The sequence below is a fragment of the Glycine soja genome, chromosome 6 (assembly GCF_004193775.1).
Source record: "Glycine soja cultivar W05 chromosome 6, ASM419377v2, whole genome shotgun sequence".
In the NCBI taxonomy this organism is placed as follows: Eukaryota; Viridiplantae; Streptophyta; class Magnoliopsida; order Fabales; family Fabaceae; genus Glycine; species Glycine soja.
This window is the reverse complement of record NC_041007.1, coordinates 38,765,681-38,780,956: the sequence shown is the minus strand read 5'-3', so window position 1 is coordinate 38,780,956 and position 15,276 is coordinate 38,765,681. Positions and strand designations below refer to the sequence as shown.

At 31.9% G+C, this 15,276-nt stretch overlaps 1 protein-coding gene and 1 pseudogene across 1 annotated transcript; one reads left to right on the top strand and one right to left on the bottom strand.

Moving 5' to 3' along the window:
- Positions 1-8,362: 8,362 nt before the first annotated feature.
- On the top strand, positions 8,363-11,921 carry LOC114416205 (annotated as a pseudogene).
- A 450-nt stretch (positions 11,922-12,371) lies between these two features.
- On the bottom strand, positions 12,372-13,638 carry LOC114416911 (phytohormone-binding protein CSBP). Its single transcript, XM_028381953.1, has 2 exons — positions 13,417-13,638; positions 12,372-12,872 (listed from the first exon to the last, which is right to left on the bottom strand). Exons 1-2 carry the CDS (start codon positions 13,595-13,597, stop codon positions 12,589-12,591), a joined length of 465 nt encoding a protein of 154 aa, XP_028237754.1. The 5' UTR covers positions 13,598-13,638; the 3' UTR covers positions 12,372-12,588.
- Positions 13,639-15,276: the final 1,638 nt, after the last annotated feature.

Here is a 15,276-nt window from a genome sequence, read left to right as displayed (position 1 = left end):
ATTTCCCAACACACATCAAATATTCACTTAATGCATGTGAAATTACAAAACTACCCCTAATACAAAAACTAGTCTAGGTGCCCTAAAATACAAGGGCTGAAAAATCCTACATTACTAAGGTACCCTCCCTACATTATGGAGCCCTAAATACAAGGCCCAAAAATAACAAATCCCTAATCTAATATGTACAAAGATAAGTTGACTCATACTTAGCCTATGGACCCAAAATCTATCGACTCATGAGAACCCTAATCTAATATGTACAAAGATAAGTTGACATTTTAAGTCTTTTTTTTTTGTTCCTCCTGCATCTTTGGCTCAATCTTCTTGGAGTCATCTATCTAATGCCCTTGGGGGTAGGATTGCATCATTCCATTTATTATTGCTAGAGAATAAGATTAGAAATGATTTAGACCTTAAGTTAATCTTGTTTAATCTATTTTCTAAATCCTGAGGCATAAATTTGACTAAAGTTGAAAAAAAAAATTGAATGGTCTAAAACCAAGTTTTTTTAAGTAATTAAACTTTTTTGTACAATTAATTAAATTTTTCAAAAGATATTTGTCTCGCTAATCTATTAAAGAAGTATAGAATAGAGTGAAGATAATGTAAATGAAGTCAGTTTTCAGTGATCTTTATGCTTCCAAGAGATTACTGTTTGATTGTCGATTAGGGAATATCTTTCATGCACACACAATGTTAGGTTATTTTCTCAAAAATTATGTAAAAATTTTCACACTAAGTTTTGAGGTTACATATGGTGTATTTTCTTTGGTCTCATATAAAAAAATATGAAATACTGATTAAAAAAATTAGTTAATTACATTTAGTTATATCAATTTTAATTAAAAAGTATTTTTTAACTTACTCTTCATTGGAATTTTTTTGTGGTAATCATATTATTGGTATGGAGATATACCAGCTTTGTCGATGACTAATATCCGTCGAAAAATCTAGTTGATCTCCTTTAGTGAGGTTTTTCCCTTCCAACAACATTTTCCCCATCCACAAGACTCGAACTTGAGACCTTACTTAAGGAGACTGAATCCAATATCACTCGAACCAACAACTTGTTGGTACTCTTCATTAGAATTTGATATCAAGGATAAGAAAGAGTCATTGAAACTAGCTAGCACCTCAATTAAATGAAGGATATTTTAGAAATAGTAGCATTAAATGAGATAAAATTAGTTAAAAATAATTATATTTGAGATTAAGAAGAATATTTTTTTTATATTTGAGATTGGAAGTAGTATGTTCGATGTTAAACACATTGATACCTATGAGAAACCAAAAAAAAAAGACTTAAAATGTCTTCCCATTTTACACTACATAATATAATATAGAAAAAATTAAACAAGATTAAAACTATTCTTACATATGCTAGTTTTGGTTTTTACTTTTGTTACAAGTTTGTGTGAAGTGTGAACATATCAACATGCATTATAAAATTGGTTTTTGTGTGATATGTAGGTCACAAACCAAACTGCAATGCACCAGGATCAGGATGTTACGAGTAGAGGGCTTTTGCCTTGTATTCGAGGACAAGGTAATCTCCTGGCATCTAAGCTATTTTGAATAAAAGATAAAAGCTTAGTGATAATTTTACTTGTTGTTATTTCATATATCATGGTATGTATAATTGCAGCTACATGAGATATTGGCACTAATGGCCTCAACAGAGGAGACAAGATAATAATAGAATAGAAATATCCTAATAATAGAATTGTGAAAATATCCTAAGTGGTTGTAACAGCTTGCCGACAAGATAAGAGCAAGGAATATGTTGTATGTGAATCAAGCATAGTCACGAAGGTAAGCTGGTATCTGCATCCTTTTGGGCCTACTCTCCCTTTGGGTTGTATTGCTATCACATGGTGTTATGACCCCCGTTTCATTGGCGGTGATGGCAGAGTGTTCTATGGAGAAGCAAAGCCTTTGTCTTTGATGTTTCGATGATGATCGTAATGATTTGATGAAAATGCGCTTCTCAAGTTTAATTCAAGACAATGATTCAAGAATACAAGATACAACATCAAGAAGATCACTAGTATTTTAGGAATGGAATTCCTAATTGAAATAGCAAAAGGTTTGGCCAAGAAATTTAAGTTAAAAAGTCTTTTTCAAGAGATTTACTCTCTGGTAATCGATTACCAGAGAATGTAATCGATTACCAGTGGCCAAAAAGGTTTACAACAGCTATTAAAATTTGAATTCAAATTTTAGACTGTGTAATCGATTACACAATATTGGTAATCGATTACCAACAGTTAATAAACGTTTTAATTCAAATTTTAAAACCTGTAATCAATTACCAGAGGAGATTTTCAGAAAATTATTTTTAAGAGTCACATCTTTTCAAATGGTTTTTACATGGCCACCAAAGGTCTATTTATATGTGACTTGAAACACGAATTTGCTCAGAGTTTTTCATAACAAAAAGTCTTATTCTCTCAAAGAGCAAAAACATTTTATCCTCTTAAGAATTCCTTGGCCAATACACTTGCAATTCAATAAGGAATTAATTGAGTGCTCAGATTGTACAATCTATCTCTTTCAAGAGAGATTTATTATTCTCTTCTTTCTAAATTCTCAAAGGGGATTGAGAGACCGAGGGTCTCTTGTTGTAAAGAAATCTGAACACAAAGGAAGGATTGTCCTTGTGTGTTCAGAACTTGTAAAGGGATTTTACAAGATAGTGAAACTCTCAAGCGGGTTGCTTGGGGGCTGGACGTAGGCACAAGGGTGTGGCCGAACCAGTATAAATCTGAGTTTGCACTTTCTCTTCCCTTAAACTCTTTTATTTATTATTGTTTTACATTTATATTCAGATTGTTCTATTTGAATCATTATTTAAGAGTTCATTTTAAGGGAACTTGTAACTTGCATTGAAATTGAAATAGATTTTTAATTGGGGAAATAGTTTGCAATATCTTAATTCAACCCCCCTTCTTAAGATATCTGAGGCCACTTGTCTAACAAGTGGTATCAGAGCTTCATTCTTGTATAAATTTTAGAAGCTTCAAGAATAATGGCTTCAGCAAACTTCTTATTTCCAGAAGGAAATTCAATCAATAGACCTCCAATATTTAATGGAGAGGGTTACCACTATTGGAAAACCCGAATGCAAATTTTTATTGAGGAAATAGACTTAAACATTTGGGAAGCCATAGAAATAGGACCTTATATACCCACCACAGTAGAAAGAACCACAATAGATGGAAGCACAACAATTGGAAGCACAACAATAGAAAAACCTAGAGATAGATGGTCTGAAGAAGATAGAAGACGAGTACAATATAATTTAAAAGCCAAAAACATAATTACATCTGCCCTGGGAATGGATGAATATTTTAGGGTTTCAAATTGTAAGAGTGCTAAGGAAATGTGGGACACTCTACAAGTAACACATGAAGGCACAACAGATGTTAAAAGATCTAGGATAAACACATTAACTCATGAATATGAACTATTTAGGATGAATGCAAATGAAAGCATACAAGACATGCAAAAGAGGTTCACACGTATAGTAAATCATCTTGCAACCTTAGGAAAAGATTTTCAAAATGAAGATCTCATAAACAAAGTATTAAGATGTTTAAGCAGAGAATTGCAACCTATAGTAATAGCCATTACTGAATCAAGAGATTTATCTAACATGACTTTTGCTTATTAAATCAACATGAAGAAAATGACAAGAAAAAGAAGTGAATTTCTCTTAAATCCTCATCTTCAATCCAAGAAGAAAGTGATAAGGAAATTGATCTGGATGAAGATGATGATCTTAGCCTTTTTGTAAAAAGGTTCAACAAGTTTCTGAAAGTCAGAGGAAGTCAAAGGCGACCAAATTTTAAATCTAAAAGAAGGACATAAGTTTCATCTTCTACTCCAAAATGCTTTGAATGCAATCAACCTGGACATCTAAGGGTTGATTATCCTATCTTCAAGAAAAAGATGGAGAAATCTGAAAAGAAAAATTTTAGTGAAAAGAAAATGAAGAAAGCTTACATCACATGGGATGACAATGATATGGAATCTTCTGAAGATTCAGAAAATGAAGAGATAAACCTCTGTCTAATGGCTAAAAGTTACGAAAAGGGATGAAGAGGTAACATCTTCAAATAACTTATCCATTTCTTTTGATGAATTACAAGATGCATTTGCTGATTTGCATAAAGAATCAATCAAACTTGCAAAGTTAGTTTCATCTTCTAAGAAAACAATTTCAGATTTAGAAAAGGAAATTTAAAAATTAAATAAAGAATTAGATCATCTTAAAACTGAAGTTTCAATTTCTAAATCAAATGAAAAAGTTTACATCCCTACTATTTCTGACAAGAAAATATCTTATCCTTGTAATTGTTGTAGCAAATATGAAAAAGAAATTAAAGATTTGAAAAACTCACTTGCAAAATTTTCTATGAGTAAAAATAACTTAGATGTCATATTAGGAAAACAAAGATGTGTTTCTAATAAGGCTGGAATAGGATATAAACCTGAAAAACAACAAAAATTTCACAAAAACTTCTTTGCTTCCACACAAAAATATAATTCTAGTTTTATCACTTGTTTTTATTGTGGAAGAAAAGGGCATGGCACATCTACATGTTATCTTAAGAAAAACTACAACAACATTAAAATGATATGGGTCCCAAAAGAATCTTCAGTCTACACTAACACACAAGGACCCAATAAAGTTTGGGTACCTAAGTCAAAAACTTGATCATATAGGTGTCTTTGAGGAAGGAATGGTACATAGATAGCGGATGTTCAAAACATATGACTGGAGATGCATCAAAGTTTACACATATCTCTCCCAAGAAAAGCGGGCATGTAACTTATGGTGACAACAACAAAGGTAGAATCCTTGGAGTTGGTAAAATAGGTACAAATTCTTCAAACTCCATTGAAAATGTTCTACTTGTTGAAGGTCTTAAGCACGACCTACTTAGTGTTAGTCAATTATGTGACAAAGGCTATCTAGTATCATTTGATTCTCAAAAATGTCTTATAGAACATAAGCATGACACTAATATAAAGCATGTAGGATATAGAGTCAACAATGTATATATGATAGACTTAAGCCTAAAACTAGATAACAATCATTATTTCTTAGAAAAGATGATGATCCATGGTTATGGCATAAAAGAATTGCTCACATAAACATGGATCACTTAAACAAATTAATTTCAAAAGATTTTGTAGTTGGTTTGCCTAAATTAAAATTTGAAAAAGATAGACTATGTGATGCATGTCAAAAGGGAAAACAAACTAGAGTCTCATTCAAACCCAAAAATATTTTTTCAACTACTCAACCCTTACAATTATTGCAATGGATTTATTTGGTCCATCTAGAATTATGAGTTTTGGAGGAAATTACTATGCTCTTGTCATAGTTGATGATTTCTCTAAATATACATGGACATTATTCATTACTCATAAAAGTGATGCATTCCAAGCATTTAGGAAACTTGCTAAAGTTATACAAAACAAGAAAAATCTTAAGATTGCATTTATTAGAAGTGATCATGGGGGTGAATTTGAAAACAAAGATTTTGAATTATTTTGTGATGAACATGGTATTAAGCATAATTTTTCTGCACCTAGAACCCCTCAACAAAATGGAGTTGTTAAGAGGAAAAATAGGTCATTGGAAGAAATTGCTAGAACTTTATTAAATGATACTTCTCTTCCAAAATATTTTTGGGCTGAAGCCGTCAATACTGCATGTTACATCATGAATAGGGCCTTAATAAGATCCATTTTAAAGAAAACTCCATATGAGTTATATAATGGTAGAAAACCTAACATTTCACATCTTCATGTTTTTTGTTGCAAATGTTTTGTGCTTAATAATGGTGAATAAAATTTAGGAAAATTTGATGCAAAATCTGATGAAGGCATTTTTCTTGGATATTCATTGCAAAGTAAAGCATACATAATATATAACAAAAGAACTATGAGTATTGAAGAATCCATTCATGTTTCTTTTGATGAATCTAATGTTATTTTGTCAAGAAAGAATATACTAGATGATATTGCAGAATCTTTAGAACAAATTCATATTCATGGACAAGATTCTAAAGGAAAAGGGAAAGGAAGCAATGAAGATCCTCCAGAAGAAGCCAAATCAAATGATGAACTTCCAAAAGAATGGAAAGCCTCAAAAGATTATCCCCTTGACAACATTATTGGTGATATCTCAAAAGGGATAACAACTAGACATTCTCTTATAGAGTTATGAAATAATACGGCTTTTGTATCTATGATTGAACCTAAAAATATAAAAGAAGCCATAATAGATGATAATTGGATCATTGCTATGCAAGAAGAACTAAATCAGTTTGAAAGAAACAATGTGTGGGAACTTGTTGAGAAACCTAAAAACTATCCCATCATAGGAACAAAATGGGTATTTAGGAATAAGTTAGATGAACATGGCATAATCATTAGAAATAAGGCTAGATTAGTTGCAAAATGATATAATCAAGAAGAAGGTATAGATTATGAAGAAAAATATGCTTCAGTTGCTAGATTAGAAGCCATTAGAATGCTCTTAGCGTATGCATCCATAATGAATTTTAAGCTTTATCAAATGGATGTTAAAAGTGCTTTTCTAAATGGCTTAATTCAAGAAGAAGTATATGTTGAACAACCACCAGGTTTTGAAATGTTGGATAAGCCAAATTATGTCTATAAATTGAAAAAGGCTTTATATGGCTTGAAACAAGCCCCTAGGGCTTGGTACGAGCGTCTAAGTAAGTTCCTTTTAGAAAAGGACTTCTCTAGAGGAAAAGTAGATACTACTCTTTTCATAAAGATAAAATCAAATGATATTTTATTAGTTCAAATCTATGTTGATGATATTATTTTTGGATCCACTAATGAATTACTGTGCAAGGAATTCTCTCATGACATGCAAAGTGAGTTTGAAATGTCAATGATGGGAGAACTTAATTTCTTTCTTGGATTGCAAATTAAACAAACCAAGGATGGTATCTTTGTCAATCAATCCAAGTACTGCAAAGAGTTAATCCACAAATTCGGCATGGAAAATGCTAAGCATATGGCTACACCAATGAGCACTGCTTGCTATTTAGATAAAGATGAAACCGGTCAGTCAATAGATGTTATGCAATAACGAGGTATGATCGGATCACTTCTTTATTTATCTGCTGGAAGACCTAATATAATGTTTAGTGTGTGTATGTGTGCTAGATTTCAATCAAATCCTAAGCAATCACATCATAGTGTTGTTGAAAGAATCATAAGATATTTAGTAGGCACTATAAATATAGGTTTATGGTATCCTAGAAATTCCACATGCACCTTAATTGGATATTCTGATTCAGACTTTGCCGATTCTAAAACAGATAGAAAGAGCACAAGTGGAACTTGTCAGTTCATTGGATCTGCTCTAGTTTCTTGGCATAGTAAGAAACAAAATAGTGTTGCTTTATCCACTGCAGAAGTGGAATATATTTCTGTCGGCAGTTGCTGTGCACAAATCTTATGGATGAAGCAATAACTTTCTGACTATGGAATCCTTCTTGACCATATACCTATTAAGTGTGATAATACAAGCGCAATTAATCTTTCCAAAAATCCAGTTCAACATTCTAGAACTAAACATATAGAAATTAGCCACCATTTTCTAAGAGATCATGTTCTAAAGGGAGATTGTGTGTTAGAGTTTGTTGATACAAAGAATCAACTTGCTGATATCTTCACAAAACCTCTCCCCAAAGAAACATTCTTCTCTATTAGAAGGGAATTAGGCCTCTTAGATGTTAGTGATTTGGATAAATAAGGATTGATTGATTGAATTATCTATTTTTTAAGGTGATTGATTGTTTGTGTTAAGTATGTTACTTTGCTTGATTTTGTTTAAACTCTTGTTATTATGATGGGTTGATGCATTATTGTGTGTTTGATGTTTGAATGATTGAATTAAATACATTTAGTAGTGATGATTAATAGTGTTAGATGTATTTAGCATAGACATAGGTAATTTTTAGAAGAACTGGCCTAGTTAATGCTCTGGTAATCGATTACCATTCAGTGTAATCGATTACACAAGAACAAATAGCCTGTAATCGATTACAACAGCCTGTAATCGATTACCAGAAGGCTTACTACTCCTGTAATCGATTACCACACCTTGTAATTGATTACATCTCGTCCTCCTCTATAAATATCTACGAAAAGCCACACTCTCTTCCTCGTGCCTCCTTCATCCCTAATCTTCAAATCCTCATATCTTCCTCAATTCTTCACCAAAACACGTCCCGTAAAGCCCAATCTTCCTCATTTTCACTCCTCTTTCGATTTCACCGATTGAAATTCACTAAAACATCATCAAATGGCAGAATCATCGAAGAAGCGAAAAGGATCATCCTTCACCACCGCTGCTGCTGGCCATCGCCACCACGGACCATCTAAAGCATCCACAGCACCTATCCATCCTTTCTTATCATCTCCAAGATCATCTACTATGTTTTCTTCAGATGATCAACGTCTACGGTATCTTTCTCAATTTTCTTCTAGGATCATTTTATACCCTAAGTACCTAGACATAGATTTCTTCAATGATGAGACATTTGACTGTTATCAAGTGTTTCAAAACTCTGGCTTGATTGACTTCATGTCTTTAAAATTGCCTTACTATCCTGAACTTGTCAAAGTCTTTTACAGAAATTTAAAAATTCAGGATGATATTATTTCTTCTGAGGTGCATGGTATTTCCATGATCATTGATCAATCTTTGTTCTTTTCTTTGACAAAATTACCCAGTCAAGGTGCACCTTTTGAGGGCACCATTGTTGATGACTAGAAATTTGATTATTCTAGTCATGATGCTCACCGTATGATTTGTAATTACCAGGCTGAAATGACCGGTAGATTGCTGGCCGGATCATTGACATTTGATAATCACATCATGCACTATATTATTGTTAGAATTTTGCTTCCCCGGTCTTCAAATTTGGCTCAAGCCTCTAAGGAGGACTTGATCTTGATGTGGGCTTTCCTTACCGGTCATCAGATCGACTGGGCTCACTTGGTTCAGTATCGAATGCATAAGGCATTACGGGCCAATGCACCTCTTCCTTACCCTCAATTGGTCACTATGTTTCTCCTTCATTTTCAAATTCCGCTTGATGATGAACCTTTTGTTCAAGTCAAGCGTTCCTTTGCTATAGGTGCCAGTGCAGTCACTTCATTTGGATACCGTAAGGATCGTAATGGTCAATGGCTGAAGAAAGATGCACTTCCTCCACAAGATGAGCGTACTCATTCTCCTCCTTCTCAACGAGATGATTCAGCCCTTATGACTGAAGTTCTTTCTGAGTTACGAGGTCTTCGTACTTATGTTGGTGAACGTTTTGATTCTTTGGATAATCGCTTTGCCGGAATGGATATCCGTCTCACACAGCTTGAAGAAGATGTGGGTTATATTCGTCAGAGCTTCGATCTTCCACCACCACCTCCACCTTTTTAGAGTTTAGTTTATAATTTTCTTTTTCTTATAAGCCGTGTATTTTGGCTATGATATTTAGGTTATCATTTTCTGCACTTTATTTATCTTTTGGTATTTGGACTTTAGTCTTTTATGATTAGATTTTATGTGGTTTTGAATTATGACTGTTTGGATTATATTTTGGTTATGACTTATTTATGATTTGCTTATGTTTGGTTATGACTTATGATTGATCTTTGTCCACTTCATTATATTATCTATTATTGATTCCCACGAACTTTGGCTTTTTGATGTTGCCAAAGGGGGAGAGAAATGGGGTGGTATAGAAGCTTAGAAAAAGCTTAGAAATCAAGTGATCATCAATTCCAAAACATAGGGGGAGTGAACGCAATATATCATGCATATACATTACTTGTATCTTGATTTTAGAAATTAAATTGTCATCATCAAAAAGGGGGAGATTGTAGAAGCAAAGCCTTTGTCTTTGATGTTTTGATGATGATTGTGATGATTTGATGAAAATGCACTTCTCAAGTTTAATTCAAGACAATGATTCAAGAATACAAGATACAACATCAAGAAGATCACTAGTATTTTAGAAAGGGAATTCCTAATTGAAATAGCAAAAGGTTTGGCCAAGAAATTTAAGTTAAAAAGTCTTTTTCAAGAGATTTACTCTCTGGTGATCGATTACCAGAGAATGTAATCGATTACTAGTGGTCAAAAATGGTTTACAACAGCTATTAAAATTTGAATTCAAATTTTAGACTATGTAATCGATTACACAATATTGGTAATCGATTACTAGCAGTTAATAAACGTTTTAATTCAAATTTTAAAACCTGTAATCGATTACACAAATCCTGTAATCGATCACCAGAGGAGATTTTCAGAAAATTATTTCTAAGAGTCGCATCTTTTCAAATGGTTTTTACATGGCCACCAAAGGTCTATTTATATGTGACTTGAAACACGAATTTGCTCAGAGTTTTTCATAACAAAAAGTCTTATTCTCTCAAAGAGCAAAAACATTTTATCCTCTTAAGAATTCCTTGGCCAATACACTTGCAATTCAATAAGGAATTAATTGAGTGCTCAGATTGTACAATCTATCTCTTTCAAGAGAGATTTATTATTCTCTTCTTTCTAAATTCTCAAAGGGGATTGAGAGACCGAGGGTCTCTTGTTGTAAAGAAATCTGAACACAAAGGAAGGATTGTCCTTGTGTGTTCAGAACTTGTAAAGGGATTTTACAAGATAGTGAAACTCTCAAGCGGGTTGCTTGGGGGCTGGACGTAGGCACAAGGGTGTGGCCGAACCAGTATAAATCTGAGTTTGCACTTTCTCTCCCCTTAAACTCTTTTATTTATTATTGATTTACATTTATATTCAAATTGTTCTATTTGAATCATTATTTAAGAGTTCATTTTAAGGGAACTTGTAACTTGCATTGAAATTGAAATAGATTTTTAATTGGGGAAATAGTTTGCAATATCTTAATTCAACCCCCCTTCTTAAGATATCTGAGGTCACTTGTCTAACATTCTACTTCCATGAAAAGAGCAATGAACCCTTCAAATCAACACTTGCTTCATTGGACACAGGCCAGAAGGTAGAGGCAGAGACTACACATGGATTCAAGCCCTTGGAATCCTCTTTAACTCGAAAACCTTCTCACTTGAAGCCCTCAAAACACCCCAATGGAGTGAAAATGTGGACCATCTCAAATTCACATACAATGACAACCTCTTGTTCTCCCTGAGGGTGCACTCTCTCCACTTAGCACTCTCCACAAAAAAAAAATGTGAAATTGGAAAGAGTAGATGCTAGAAACAATGTCATAGTCACACTAGAGGATGTTGCTAAAATCTTGGTGAATGTGGTGCCAGTGACAAAAGAAGATGACACAATTCATAACTACCAAGTACCTAATGATGATTGTTTTGCTCATTTGGAAGTTCAATTCAGGTTCTTTGGATTGTCACCTATGGTTGATGGAGTGCTTGGGAGGACTTATAGGGAAGATTTTGAGAACCCTGCAAAGGCTAGTGTAACAATGCCTGTTGTTGGAAGAGAGGACAAATACAGAACCACCACTTTGCTTTCTCCAAATTGTGCTTATGTCTTCTCGCAGCAAAATTCACATCAGAATGAGGTCACTAAAGTGACTGCAGAGTTAATGGGGAGAATCGTTTGCAAGAAATGAGAAATGTTATTGATTGTGTTATTGTGTTGTTAAAAAAATTAATAACCTAATGTTGAGGTGAGTGTTTGAAACCTCTTTTTTTTTTTTTTTACTTTTTATTGTACATTACATTGTCTTTTTTCACCTCATTTTTTTAGGAGAGTTTATTAATGGGACCTACACATTTGTATCCACTTTTAGCTCACTTTCATATGTACCAAATAATCAAACCTTTCAACTCTCCCTTCATTTCAGTGTCTCATTACTTTCACCACACCACTTCATACATTCCAAATAGGTTTTAAAGTAAAAAATAATAATAAAACAATTTTTCTCAATTGGTTACCATAAGTTCGTTAATGTTTGAATATCAACTAAAAGCTTAAAACTATAAAAAAAAAAAAGGTATTTTTATTTTTAAAACAACAAATTCTTAAAACTATTCCCAATTTTTATCCAAATTCTTTAAACACACTCCCAATTGTTGCTTTGAGAGTAAAACATTCTTCAAAGCCGAAAATAGATCAAGTACCAAAGCGCAACATATATTATTTTTTTTTCTTTATTTTATGTATTGAAATTCGAAATTGTGCATTGAAGGTAGTTCAAATTATGATTCAGAAAACCAATCAACGTTAATGTTATTTACGGTCTGAAAATAGTAAAACATTCTTCAAAGCCAAAGATAAATCAAGTACCAAAAAAAGATAGATCAACAACTTTTTTGATACATAAAAGATAGAACAACTAGCGCCACATAATTGATATTACAATATTAGGAGATGTTGGGTTTAGGATAATAGTATATTTATTTTTATTTCTAAATATTTATTGGGAAATAGTAAAAGCATCCATACATTATTCTATTTAAAATATAAAATAAAACATATATAATATACTATTTTTATAAATACTACATTTTTCTTCAAGCGCCATTCGACAGATATGTTTCTAGACGCCTAAGATATAATAAAGTTGACTCTGATGTCTTCGTAGGTTTGACCCTTTCTTCTATCTCGGATTCATGGTCATAAGAAATTTTCACGTTGACCAAAGTCTTATCCTCTCCTATTGCAGATAACTGAAAAGTTGTCTTGTAGTATGACAATCCTTGACTCAGATAACCTCCTTCAATCACTTGCAGCCCAATTTCATGTGAAATTTCATCAAACTCTGTGATCTTCTCCCTTTGGTAACTTGGGGACACATCTAAGATTAATTTCCCAAAAAGTAAGAAAAGAATGATTAGATTATTAAACAAAACAAGAAGCTTGTATATGATATATATAACAAAAATTAATATAATTGTAAATAGATTGAATAGTTTATGTTATGAACATGTAAAGTATTTTTATATTAATATCTAATTATAAATCATGAATTATTTTTTTAATGGAAAATCATGAATTTTTATGTACTATAAATTTATTGTTTTTTATAATAATTATTTTGAAAATTATATTGCCTATAATTTGATTGACTAATTAACAATATAAAAAATTATATTGAATGGTAGATTCTTTTGTTGTAACCCATAAGTATTTAAGACTTTTATTTAATACTTAACTAATCTTCTTTCTATATAGGCTCCATCTATTTTCAAGTCAGTGATATTTCTTAATTACAATTTTATTTTCCAAACAAGAATGGAATCTTGGACCTTGATTAAAAGGTTCAAGTATCAACCACTACACCAACAACTTTTGATAATAGCACAGATTAAACTCTTAAAAAATATAATAAAAACACTCACCAGACAAAAAATTAAAGATGAGGATTGTACCAACCCCTCCATCACCTTCAATCACTTGCACATCCTTCACAATATTGGGGAGTACCTTTGGAGCTACGGTGACGAAATCCTTGGACAGAACTGCCCAGAGGGCTTCCAATCTCACACTAACCTCAGTTTGGGTGTTGAATTCCTTTATCATGGCTCTAATCTACGTGCTTTCACACAGGGGCATGTATTGATATGTGTATATATAGTATTATAAAGGAGAGCATCTTTACCATCTCATGGACAAAAGTGCATGAAATATGCTTTTGTCTTTAAGTGAAGGATAGGTTCTTGTGTATATTAAATTTTCACAAAATGTATATAGTAAGTTTGATTTGGAAATACATTATCAGGATTTGATGCCGTAAAGAAAATATTGTCGGTGAATAGTGAACGTAAAAATAATATTATTAGAATAATAAAGTATAAGATACCCCCTACACGTAATAGTGTCGGTTCTGATATATAGTAGATGCCAACCATATTTGACAACTCAAATTAATATATGTATGTACGAATATAGAGTTAAATATGTTTTGTGAAGTTTATATAAAAAAGAAATATGTTTTGTCAAGCCAAATTAAATTAACATATCTGTGTGTACGGATATAGACTTAAATATGGTTCGGTATCCAATTAAATGTGTTTGTGGTTGAGTTAATGGGCAAATCACAAGAATAGATATGGATTTAAATTTCACTGTTGATATTATTAATATGAGGATCTCGTTAAAAGTAATTTGTAAATACTTTTTATAAATACTTGAGTTGTGAGGTTTGTTCAGTCTCGGTGAACCTTTGAAGATAACTCACCTACTTTTGTTTATAAAAAAATAAAATTAACACATACTAAACTTATATGGAGAAAAAATTGGATTTAATTCATACATAACACATAAGAGAAATAAAGAGTTTTAAGTATAATCAAGTTTTAAATTATATCATAATTAATGTATATTGAGTCAAAAAATATTTGAGTCTTAAAATAAATTAGAGTTCTTAATTATTTTGATTATATGTAAATAAATACAAAAATTAAAAAGTTACCTTTTTATGCGATATCAAACATTTTTTGTAATTTTGTGTTTAAAATATTAAAAGAATGTAGGTTTAAGTATATAACATTAAAGGATGACATTTAAAACTTTATTTATTTCTTTATATCAAAGATTTATTTTTCAAAAAGATTCTTTAAGATATATTGAATCCTATGAAAAAAAAATGAACTTCAAGTTTTGAAACTATCAAACAACATCAAAAGATACACTATGACTAAGATAGACCTACTCCAACTCAATGGAAGTTCTTTTCTGATGATGAGCAAGCCAATATTTTTACAATGGCTGACATGGATAATAAAGTTGAGATAAAAACTTGTTCTGAATTTAAAATTTCTTTCACTGCTTGCTTTATTAGACAATGAAAAGGATATGTTATGATGTTCTTCTTCAGAACTCTTACATTATTTATTTTTAGTGCAAAAAGTATAAAAAAATATAAAATATCTATTTGCCAAAATATTAAACTGAAGAAATCAAATAAAGTTCTAAAAAAGAAAATTCAGACTCTGAAAGAGAGTCTAAGCCAAGCTAATAAGACAGACGAATTATCCACAATTAAAAGACTAAGAAAGGAGGTAGCATATCTTACAAAAGACTTCAGGAAGTTCATTGAAAGTTCAAACACTCTAACTATGTTTTTAAAATTCCATCATCCCATGATAAGTTTGGCAAGTTTGGCTTAGGCTTAGGAAAGGCAGCATCCTCCAAGTCACAATCTGCTATAGACTAGTGTGACTTGTCTGTTAAGTCTAGATATTCCAAATTAAAATGCA